At 32.6% G+C, this 12766-nt stretch overlaps 1 protein-coding gene across 13 annotated transcripts; it reads left to right on the top strand.

Annotated features, from left to right (window-relative positions):
- The first annotated feature begins 3500 nt into the window (after window positions 1–3500).
- On the top strand, window positions 3501–12537 carry LOC100251856 (nuclear intron maturase 4, mitochondrial). Of its 13 annotated transcripts, none has more exons than XM_059738324.1 (6): window positions 3501–3679; window positions 4541–4601; window positions 4864–4994; window positions 5541–8095; window positions 9050–9126; window positions 11744–12537. In XM_059738324.1, exons 3-4 carry the CDS (start codon window positions 4922–4924, stop codon window positions 7871–7873), a joined length of 2406 nt encoding a protein of 801 aa, XP_059594307.1. In that variant the 5' UTR covers window positions 3501–3679; window positions 4541–4601; window positions 4864–4921; the 3' UTR covers window positions 7874–8095; window positions 9050–9126; window positions 11744–12537. The 13 variants fall into 13 exon arrangements, with proteins under 13 accessions (XP_059594307.1, XP_059594311.1, XP_059594309.1 ...); XM_059738328.1 differs by lacking the exon at window positions 4541–4601 and having other exon boundaries at window positions 3516–3679; window positions 11744–11820; window positions 12266–12537; XM_059738326.1 differs by lacking the exon at window positions 4541–4601 and having other exon boundaries at window positions 3516–3679; window positions 11744–11820; window positions 12050–12537.
- Window positions 12538–12766: the final 229 nt, after the last annotated feature.

Here is a 12766-nt window from a genome sequence, read left to right as displayed (position 1 = left end):
TTTAACTGGATTACCCAAATTCATGAACTCATTGTGACAACTTATCTACTTACAAAAAGCTCACCACTTGTATTATCTATGCAACTCCTAATGCACCCAAATCATATACAATATAAGAAATATGAGCAAAATGTTCAAATTAATATCAATACACTAAAAGGATAACAAAAAGACAATTAAGTTTAACTTTGTTATATCATGTCTTACTTTTAGGAGCTCAATCATAATAATAATTACAATGTCTCATATATTTAATACTAGAAAACTATAATGATTAAAATTTAGTTAGTTTTATTTACTTCCCTTTAGGTTTTGATTAAATACATCTCGTATCTATTAAGTTGATATATATATATATATATTATTTTCACTTACATTCTCTCTCACTTAAAAGAAGAAAGGTATTTGATGAAATTTCAAATCAATGGGGTTAGGTGTATTAGCTAGAATCTGAGCAAAAATGAGTGAAATTAACCCAAAAAATTTGTACTTTGAAACAATAAAATTTAATTTTTTTGTACTAAAAGTAAAAATATGATAAAAAAAAAATTAGTGTTACATCTAATGAATTCCTAAGTAATAAATATTTTCAATTTTGTTTAAAATGTCACGCCCCAATACCCACTCCAAGGACGTGATGGTCATTTCACACCTGAAACCCGAAGGCTTAAAGTGTAACCTGATCCAAACAATCATATTGTAACTGGAAATAACCAATTACCAAAAACATGTTCAGAGTAGCGGAACAAAATTCTAAAATCTTCAAACTTAACTTTAAAACTAAGCATCCATCAACCAAAATCCATTATCCAAATAGATTGCAAACTCAAATAAATCAAGTGCTAACAAATTTTCATAATTTCCAAATCTCAACTTCAAACTTATCCAAAAAAAATATTTAAAAGCTCAATATCTAAATAGCTTCCAAAACCAAATAATCCAAAGGAACATAAACTCATAAGCTAACAATGTCCAAATAACATTCTAAGCAAAATCCTAATGATGACCATTCCCTGACCTAGCCATCACTTCTCGCCCGAACTAGGAGTGCCTGAAAAATAATCAACAAATAGAAATGAGCTCAAAGCCCAATAAGGAACATTAATGTAGTCCATGGATCAAACATTTTAAAATCACTTGCAAAATTGGAGACATTATAACTAATTATTTTCATAAACCTTTGAGTCAGTTTTGTCAATACATTCAAACCTTTTAACTGTACACTTTCAATTCTGATTCAAACATTTTCATATCAAATTCAATCAAAACATTCAAATCATTTATTTTCTCTGGTCATCAAACATCAAATAGTCCCCAATTAGGTGAGACTTTTCAAATAGGTGGCTAGCCTCAAATTGTTCCTTTAAGGTGGACGGAGCTAAACACTACTAGTACTAGTAACCTCTAACCAGATCCCTAGAGGTTGGGGTCCAAATCAATTACATTCCCTACCAAGAGATGTAAAGGTCAACTATTATATCCCGTTGACAAGGGTAAAACAAACCAGAATCAAACACTTATTTCAATTATTCAAATTTGTAAAACATAATATCTCCACATTTCTCTGTTGTAAACAAAATATAAAGTTCTAACATACTTTTCATACAAAACATATTTGATCCATACATAAAACGAATATTAATTCAAAATATTTCCAAAGGATGTATATAAAAATTGTTTCTAAAAAAAATAATAACTGCATTAATTTCCCTTGTCTCAAAAGAAGTCCTCAAAAACTTTGGAGAAAAATAATCCTGAAAATTTACTCTTCACCTAACAAAATATAAGAAAAATAATCATTACTATTTATCTAAAATTATAGGTTTGTCAATCCTAAAATTTTAGGTATTCAAATTAATGTTTTTAATTATGAAAGATAATTTAATCTATTCATATTTTAAAAAAAATTATAAATTTTTAATTCATATAAAACTTAATTTATTTTTAATTTATTTGTTGGGATACAACTTAATTTAATTAAACTATAATTTATTTCACTAATTAATTTTTATGTTATTTATTAACTTACACCCGTCATTAGTATAATTACAATACCAAAACCTTTATTTTCTTTTATTTAAAACTTCTATTCTCTCACTTTTTTTTTTTTTTTCAAACATAAACTTTATCCCTAACGATTCTCCATTTTATTTTTTTTTACCATTCTCCAACTTTCTCCGGTGTGCACACGCATTCTCCATTTTTTTTTTTTTACTTCTTCCAGTGTGCACAACGTTCCTTCCTCTTTTTTATTTTATTTTTTATTTTAATATTCCTAATCCCTTAAGCCACATATAACAATATATTTATTTACTCTCATTTTTAATTTAAATATTAACCCTAGCCTAAATCGAAATCTTCCACAAAATCTTTTTTTTTTTTCGTCCAAAAACTTAAGATTTCCCAATTTCCAACAATAAATCAAAATCTTAAATTTTCAATATTTTGATATTAAAATGAATTAATTAAAAAAAATAAACTAACCCTAATCTAGATTTGGGTTTTCAAAAAAATATCTAACGTGCTTGAAATTAACTAATGAATCTAAAATATTAATCTATGAGCTAGAATATTACCTATAGAAATCTGTTCTTCAAACCTTGGAATCCGACTCCAATCTTACGTTCTCTAGAAATTCTCTGCGAATAGGAACGTGATTAAGAAAAGAATAGGAAGAACAGAATTCTAATTTATACTTAGGGTATTTATTCATAAAATTACCTTTTCATCCCTCTTCCTTTTTATTAAATTAATTAATTAATTAATTAAATTAGTAAATTAATAATTTCCTAAATTACCCCTAAAAATAAAAACTTGGGCATTACAAAAAATCATTGTTTAAATTAATAATTTTTTTTATAAAAACAAATTGTATTCATCTTCAATTCCATTTAAATAAGTTTCTTTTAATATTTGATGATAATTATGAAAATTGTGTACATTAAGGGAAAAGTGGTAAAATAATGCACTTAAGCAATTTTATTCATTATTCTTTTCTAGCATTATAAGTATTAATTCAATAGAAGTTCTTAATTTTTTTCCCTTATATTCTCTTTCCCTTTTGTTGGTGTTTGGTCAACAATTTTTCCTTTGAGCAACGCCCACACTTTTTCTACCGTGGACGAACTTGCAACGCATTCGAAAAAGAGTTCTCAAAATTTAATTTTTAAGAATAACTATTTAAAATAATTATTCATTGTTTTTAGGAATTAAATTATGTATTTGTATGTAATGTACTCAAACTTATTCAAATAGACATTTTTTTTAATTTTAAAAATAAATTATTTTTTATTCTTTAATTTAAAAATAATTTTTAAAAACAAATATGGAAAAATATGTTCAAACCTGCCCCTAATATTTATAAATTACTTTTTTAAAAACATTGGCATCTAATTTTATTTGTATTTTTTAAAAAAGAAGAAAACACAAATTACTGAACCTAATTTCTCAAAATATTTTAAATTTAATTATAAATTATAAAAAATAAAAATTGGGAAGGTATTTCCAATTTTTAGAATTAACGAGAAACCTTAGCAGAGTGGAGAGGGTCGGTCCCCTTGCTAGTCCGCCGGTTGGCCATCTTCTCTTCTTCCCTACACTCCACACTCGATACATTTTTATGAGAAGCCCTAAATGCAGACGATCACACCACGGAACGTACCCAATCATCAGCAATGAGGTAATCTCGGAATCTCAATCCCCCTTCACCACCTCTTTTTCATTTCATTTCTACATCTAGGGTTCCCTTTCTCCAGTTTCTGAGTTTTTCGTAATTGCTTCGTGTTTTGGTTCTTGTTCCCTTGATTGTTTTATAAGTTTTATTTTTTTATTTTTTTCTTTTTCACTTTCTTGATTTGAGGTTCCGTACCAGATTATGACCTGTTTGGTTGCTGAGAAAGCAAGTATTTATGCAAACAGATGTTTCTTTTCAATAATGCTCGACCTTTTTATAAGTGAAAATTTTCTAATTCAAAAAATTATAAATTATGGAAGTGAAGAATGGAATTTGAAAAATAAAGTTTCTCCTTGATTAGAATTTACAAAAATGAAAACTTTTTCTTCAACAGAGTAAATTACTTCGTAATGTTTCTTTTCCACATTATTTTAGATGATATATATTCATTCTCTAGAAAATAATATCAATTATAGGGATGCTTTTCATGACTTATTCTTGGAGGTTTGTAGAACTAAAATTTGATTGGAGAATAGGTTAATATATTTTTCCCTTTTATTATTTATGGAAATTCTATTTTTCTTCCCCATACATTTGGCCTGCATAAAGGAAATTTTCTCCATAAGCCTAGTGGCTTTATAGTTGAGGTAGCTGTTTGATGTGTTTTAATATTATAGAAGAACATCTCTATATTAATGTGATAGGATCCTATTATCTTGAATAAGTAGTGTGAAATTGTAAAGAAATGCCAGTGGTTGAGAAGAAAATTTGAAGGACCATTTGCTAATACATTTCATCGTGTTGACAATAGAATAAGCTTAACAAATCTCAGATTATTTCACATTTACCTGGTGCTGGTTGTTGTAGGACGGTCAACACCCCGAGGTTTGGGTCCCCATGGAGAGTCCTAAGAGCTTGGCCATGAAAGGTTACTTAGTTGTCATAAAAAAAAAAAAAAAAAATCTCAGAATATTTCACAACAAATCTGGGAATTGGAATTTAAAACCATTTTCTATGTAAACTGTTGGGTTTTTTTCCTAATGTCTCAAAGTAATTTGCTTTGCAGTGGTTGCAATAAATGTTATTTCATTAGTATGTCAAGCATATACTAAATGGAATTGTCATTTTTCAGTTTATATTTGAGTTTTTATGCAACTTTGAACTGATGAATTCTTTATACTTCTTTGAAGCGTTTCTGAACGTTTTGAAGGAAATAAAAGTTGATCAAGGTTTCATTTCTGAGAAGAAATGTGGCTCATGGGATTGCCTAGTGCTTGCAAAAGAATGAAGCTTAGTGGCAACAGTTCATCATTATTGTTCGGTATTAGTAAACTCTCTACGTGAAATCATTTTATCATTTGTCTGTTTTAGCTCCACTTATTTCATGTATAAAGTTTCATTGTCTACATTGCTGACCTCTTGGGTCATGAGTATGGAGTGAGGCTGTGCTGTTCAGGCATCAATGACCAAACAATTTGTCTAACCTTTATTGACATGATTCTGAAAACAGCATAACCCAGATAGTTGTTACAAGGCTTGTGAGTTGATCCATAGGTTGTTAGAATTCTTCATTTGGTGACATATCCATTGTTTCTTATTTTTTTTAGATGACCCACTTTAAAGTATGGTTTTCTTAGCTCCAAATTTTGTAGGGTTACAATTGCCATTATCAATAACGAATCATTTTGATATGATTCCTATTGAATGAGTCTCAATTGATACCTATCAAAAAAAGTTGAATGAGTCCCAATTGATGTTCATGTCAATTCTATTGATTAAATATTTGATAAAACTATTATTGATTTACTTGTTATACATCTTTCTATAGTTAAACTTCCTTCATTGCTCATTCTTATATTTGGATTAGGTTATTTATCTCTCATAAATGCAAGACTTGTTGAAAGAATGCAAGCTTGTGCAGTTTATTCCACCCTTGGAGCAGTTAGTGGTGATGCTGATAAGGATATTGGAAAACCGACATTAGCAAAGAATTTAGCCTTTTTAATGGAGGAATCTTCTAACCATGTGATAAGACCCATGGCTCGAATGGAACTTAAGAGGTCATTTGAACTTCGCATAAAGAAGAGGGTCAAAGAGCAATATGTCAATGGAAAATTTCAAGACCTTATGGTGAAAGTGATCGCCAACCCACAAACTCTTGAGGATGCTTACAATTGTATTAGGATCAATTCAAATGTTGATTTGGCATTGGATGGTGACAACATTTCTTTTAAATCCATGGCAGAAGAGCTCCTTGGCGGAAGTTTTAATGTCAATGTCAATACCTTCTCTATATCAACAAAGAGTGCAAGGAAAGAAGTCCTTATCCTTCCTAGTTTAAAGCTCAAGGTTGTCCAAGAAGCCATTAGAATAGTCTTGGAAATTGTTTATAGACCCTACTTTTCCAAGATTTCACATGGTTGTCGAAGTGGGAGGGGCCACTCCACAGCATTAAAGTACATCAGCAAAGAGATCTCTAATCCTGATTGGTGGTTCATATTGCATGTAAATAAAAAGCTTGATGCTGTTGTCCTTGCTAAACTCATTTCAACAATGCAGGATAAGATTGAAGATCCAAACTTATTTGTGATGATCCAAAATATGTTTCATGCCCAGGTACTGAATTTGGAGTTTGGGGGTTTCCCTAAAGGCCATGGTCTTCCCCAAGAGGGAGTATTGTCCCCTATATTAATGAACATATACCTTGACCTCTTTGACCATGAATTCTACAGAATGTCCATGAGGTATGAAGCTTTGGATCCAGGTATGTGTATTGATCATGATAAATCTCATTCCAAGCTTCGCAGCTGGTTTAGGAGACAGCTGAAAGGCAATGATGTCAAATACACAGGCAGGGAAAGCTCCAACTTTAGGGTTCATTCTTGTCGATTCATGGATGAGATATTTTTTGCCATTTCAGGTTCCAAAGACATTGCTATTGAGTTCAAGTCTGAGATTCTAAATTACATGCAAAATTCTCTCCATTTAGATGTCAGTAATCAATCAGAACTATTGCCATGTCATGGACCTCATGGGATACAATTTCTTGGCACTTTGGTTAAAAGAAGTGTGAGAGAAAGTCCTACTGTAAGAGCAGTTCACAAGTTAAAAGAAAAGGTTAGGTTATTTGCTTCACAAAAACAAGAGGCTTGGGATGCTGGGACACTTAGAATTGGAAAAAAATGGCTGGCTCATGGTTTGAAGAAGGTTAAAGAGTCAGAGATCAGGCATTTAGCTGACACTGATTCCGTTTTGAGTCAAATTTCCTGCTTCCGCAAAACTGGGATGGAAACCGATCATTGGTACAAGCTCTTGCTAAAGATATGGTTGCATGATGTGAAGGCGAAAGCTGCAGAGAATGAAGGAGTTATCCTATCTAAGTATATTGCAGAACCTCTCCTTCCCAAAGAACTAAGGGACTCCTTTTATGAATTTCAGAAGCGTGCAGAGGATTATGTTGCTTCTGAAACTGCTTCAATGCTTGCACTTCTGCCTAATTCCAAGTCTTGTACTGAATCTGTCCCTATCATAAAGATTATTGCTCCTGTTAATGTAATAAAGAAGCGTCTATTACGATATCGATTGACAAATGCTAAAGGATACCCCTGTGCATCTCCTATGCTCATTTTACAAGATGATATCCAAATTGTTGACTGGTTTTCAGGGCTTGCTCGCAGATGGCTTATTTGGTACAGTGAGTGTGACAACTTCAGTGAGGTCAAGCTCATTATTTGTGATCAATTGAGGAAGTCTTGCATCAGGACACTAGCAGCAAAGTATCGACTTCATGAAACTGAGATAGAGAAACGGTCTGACACAGAACTATGCAGAATCCCTTCTACTCTAGAGATAGAGCAGGAGAAGGTGAATGAAACATCAGATTCTCAAGCTTCTGATACCAATGAGGCCTTAATGTATGGGATCTCTTATAGTGGATTGTGTCTACTATCTCTAGCTAGAATGGTGAGCCAGTCACGACGTTGTAATTGTTTTGTTATGGGATGTTTGGCTGCTGCACCAAGTGTTTACACCCTTCATGTGATGGAAAGACAGAAATTTCCAGGATGGAAGACTGGGTTCTCAAGTTGTATCCATCCCAGCCTGAATGGAAGACGAATTGGGTTGTGTAAACAACATTTAAAGGATTTGTATCTGGGGCACATATCACTTCAGTCCATAGAATTTGGTGCTTGGAAATGAGGAATTGTTTTGCAATGTTAATATTTTTATCAGACAGTTTCAACTCTTCCATACTGACAAACTGATTAAAATCCATGGCCATTGCAAAAGAACATTTTTCTGAGGATTTTCCATATGTTTAAATTTGAGGCATCCTTATGGGACTTGGAAGCACAAGATGTTTTACATCATCACTTGGGCTTTCTAATTTCTACATGCAGATAATGTTAAGACCCTTTCCAGGTTGGCATTCTGATTTATTTCTCACACTTCTATTTGGTGTCTTTCATTGCAAGTCTCTACATAGGAAGAATTTTTGTTTCAGATTGCATCTGTTTTCTCCATTTTGAAATTCATATAATATCAAATAGGTTGTACTCTTGTCAAAATTATTAAAATATTCACATAACATTATTTATTGAACGCACTTCTAAGTTTCTCAAGATCCAACACTGCTATCTGATTGACATCAGCTTCAATAATATATGCTTGATTATGATCCAATACTTCATCACTTATAAACACACAAGGGTCACTGGCAGGAATCTACTTATCATGCTTTAGTTGAAACAGACCGATAAATTCTATCTTACTTTAGAATTCATAACATTACACATACTGCTTCCTTCCATCATCTTGTATGTTCTTATGTTTGTTTATTTCATACTGAAATTTATTTAGAGTTCACTGATTGACCAAGACAAAAAGTTCTGAATGAAGCTGGCTATGTACCTGCTAATTCTGAGAAATATCCCCTGTGAGGGATTATTTCTGCAATTGAGAATGCTTTCCATGCAACCCCATCACTGGCTTGCTTGAATGGTGCTGTGAATTAACTTTATTTAGGCTCCTATAAGGACTCCAAGGTTAGACTCTGCATTCTATGCCTGTCAAGAATCCCCTTATTATATCCTACTATTGAATTGGATTAGACCAGAGAAAGACCTTTAACATCAATAGTTGCAGTGGTCTTTACACAATAGTTCATGGCTGGCAGTCTAAAACCCACTGTCTTGTTGTGTTCTGTTTGTATACACTTCATGCTACAATGTCATTGATTGCTTTTCCTATTAATTTTTCTTAACATCTCCTGTGCTCATAATATTTTATTGTCATGTATAGTATCATATTTCTATTTTAACTTTGCTATCATGTAGGCAATTTGATACATGTTCTGAAAGTTTATTGTTGTTACAGCCTCAAGATTTTGTGGTTGGATCTAGTCTTCAAAGTGGGAGTTTTTCTCAAAGTTCTTGCCCCACATGTGTCATTGGGTATGTTTCTTTTACATAATTATTATTATTTGATTGAAGATTTAGTGGGGTTGTCCAGCAAAGAGAAAGAGATACTAGTGGGGTCATCTGCTGGTAACATTTACTTAAAAGTAAGGAAATTGATGGCTCACAGCAAAAACCAGTATCGACTAGTTTTACTGGTCCAATTCTAAAATCTTGTATCTAATTTCTGTTCTAAATGATCACTAACCATTGAATTTCCCTATTATTTCATATAACAGGACTGATTTGATGCATAACATATTCATAAAAAGGGGGAAATTAAGTTACTTGGAGTGCTGAAATTGTTATAATCTAGATGGTAGTATCTTTATAATCACAAAGATTAGAAATATTTGGTAACCAGGTTTCTTTTGTTTGGCTATGGAGTTGTTTGTCATTAGGATTTAGCAAGAATATTTGTTCAAAATTCCTTCTCTGCTGAATCTTTAAATTATCATGTTAACATATACGAATTTTAGTTTCTGCATTAGGGGTTTCAAACCAACTTGAGTTGGTTTGCTCTAAGGTTTTTTCTTCAGTTGCAAGCAAACTTGTAGGAGTTTTAGAGGCTTTTAATATTGTGGATATTTGAATGTTATAAGATTTTATTTTCCTTTTGATGTTGTTGTTAAGAACCCTGGATTACTCTGTTGTCATGCCCTGGATCTTGTAGGGTGCATGTATCTATCCCTAAGCATCTCTAAATCTATCACAATGAAATAAAATGACAGTAAAAACCATTATTAACTATAGATCTAGAGATATGAACCTCATACCTGGATTTGGATGTTTTCAGATCAATTCCTTGTGGTGAAAAACATGTCTAAATAGTCTGGAGGTCCCGCACACCCAAAATCTTTCGCCCAATGACTTGAACCACGATCTTGGTACTCCAAAGTGTAGGCTTTGAAAGGGTGGAAACCTTGGCGCTCTCTTTCTCTGGAGATGGAAGACAATTAACTAAAGTCATTAGAAAACCCTAAGTTATAAGGGTGTATTTAAGCGACTTAAGCCCATCAAGGCTTAAGTCACTTAATTTAGCCCAAAACGGGTTCTAATTGATTAATTAACCATATAAGGCCATCTAATTAATCAATTAGTTCAATCTAGAGACTTTGTTCATTTTCTCTTGTGCAACCTTACGTAATTACCAAAACACTTTTATGCTTAAGAATGGACCTAGAACCAATCCAACCCTCATAAACTGTGCAATCATGGTATATGAGTTGAGTGGGGATCATTGGGACCCATAGGAGTACTGACTCCCTCAGAATCCAATTCTGAAGTTGATTCAACATTACACTAAAGAGAATCAACTGCACTCCAGTACCCTATGTAAATAACAGTAAAACGAAATTCGGGTCTATAAGTTACTATCAGACATGCAAACTCTTTATAAACTGGTGTCTGTGATCTAACAAGGTAGTGTTATACCTATTAAGATCACCTTTCAAATCCTTGAGTTACATATCTCACTTATTATGTGATCAATTGAAATGCTCTAACTTCAATGAGCATATGTCAAATTCCACTAAAGGAATTATTGTGGTTACAGATTTCATAATTATATGTCATTTGGATCATCTAAGGGGACACATTGTCTCAATCCCATGAGATAGCATGGTGCCTCTATTACGAATACCTGTTGCCACCAGCCTCCATCGACAATTACCCTATCTATAGGGATATATGACCACTTTAGGGTCTTGCTTGTAGATCAAAGTTTCCTGTTGATTTTGATATAGACTCAATATCCTCTCAAGGTTGAGAGTCCATGCAGTATTGTAGCTTGGTGAATCTTGACAAGTGATTCCGTGCTAGTGTGCATCACATACACTAGTGTACTCACCATGGGAAACCTATCCCGACGGCTAAGACAGGTCATCCCTCTAATTAGGAGGTGGTGCACTATAGTCTCTACTTGATTACAAGTCAAGTAGAGACTATAGATGATGAAGGACCTCTTTCTTTAATCAACTTTTTTTTATTGGTTAGGTTCTAGATGAGGGCTGGTGATTTTTTGTATCCCCTTTTCTTTTTGTTATTGCTTTTTGGCGCCTCTTGTATACCCCTTGTATGCTTTGGGTTAGCCTTAAGACGCCCTTTTTTCTAACATATATTTTTTTTTTGTGTGTTTACTTATCAAAAAAAAAAAAAATAGTCTCTACTTGATTACCCAAATCCATGAATCGACTGTGGGGAACTTACCTACTTATAAGAAACTCATGACTTGTATCTTTTGTACAACTCCTAATGCACTCAAGTTATGTACAATGTAAGAGACATGAGTGAAATGTTTAAATCAATGTCAATACATCAAAAGGATAGTAAGGGGATAGTTAAGTCTAACTTTGTTACATCATGTCTTACTTTTAGGGACTCAATCCCAACAGTTGTTTAAATATCCTAAGGGTCGCCTAGATAGTTTCCTATTCCTACTGCCTATTGGAGAAGGAAAATTATACTTTCTGTGAATGGATTCTCCTTTTATTCATTTAATTTTAATTTTTAATTTATTATTTATACTTTTTTTGTTTTTTTAAGTAAAGAACCTATATAGTGTGGAACTATCTATGCCTCCTTCTGTTTCAACTGAAGGCAGAGTGTTTTAAAGTTGCAGTATGGAACTATTGATGCTGTTGGATGATTGTAGAACTTGTTATCATTCCATGGCTCTTAGAGCAGAAATAAGTGAGTTCTTCCGGACCACTTCTTACTTCTGGTTTTCCCTACAATGTAATGAACCTAAAAAACTGTAACTGGTTAAGCAGCCAAAGCTTATACTTAATTGTCAGCTTGTAATTCTATAAATGATGAATGCTTCCATTTATAGAAATGTTATGTCTTCATGAACAACTGGTAACTATAGGCATTGAGGTCATATAATATTGACATTTTTGCCTTTCATCTGAGATTTCAGAATCAACTCCTGCCAAATTCTTTCACCTTAGTTTAAGTCTGTGAAAGCCCTCTAGCAGCTATTAGGTGTAAGTTGTTGATGCTGCTTCCAAGAATGTATGCTCTTTGTTCTTGAGCTTGCACTTCTGTTTCTTGAATTTGATGATGAATAATTGGGGTTATTATGTAAAATATATGACTGATATTAATTTTATGTTTTTTATTTGTTTATTTGCAGGACATGGGAGATGAGGGAAATGTGGTTTCATGGTTACCTGACAATGAAACTCTCTAAGATGGTGTGGGGTTTTACATGTGGAAAATGGCTTCTTGGTTACGTGAAAAAGTAGCTTTGTGCAACCTTGGTAGGTTGTATGTGCTGTAAGTTGCTTCATTGAATTTGTTAATGCCCAATCTTATGACCAAAACTGTAAAACAATAACATGAATTTGTAAAATATGTGACATCTTAAGATAATATACTTCTGAATTAAAATGTTCTTCTACCCTACTAATTTGGTTGCTTCTGAGTTAAGATAGATGCCCATGGGTGAAACTACTACTTCTGCATGCCTTGTCTGAGGATGGTAGGTTAAAAGGGTAGTCTTATATCACCTATGGTTTAATTAATAGTTCTTAAATTATATTTGGGAATTCTAGTATAAAAAAAAATTATTTTCTCCACCTATTTTTCATGTATATATATGTACATACAATATAATTTTTTTTTTAATCTACTT

Source organism: Vitis vinifera, chromosome 7 (genome assembly GCF_030704535.1).
Source record: "Vitis vinifera cultivar Pinot Noir 40024 chromosome 7, ASM3070453v1".
Lineage (NCBI taxonomy): Eukaryota > Viridiplantae > Streptophyta > Magnoliopsida > Vitales > Vitaceae > Vitis > Vitis vinifera.
This window is presented reverse-complemented; position numbering and strand designations above follow the sequence as displayed.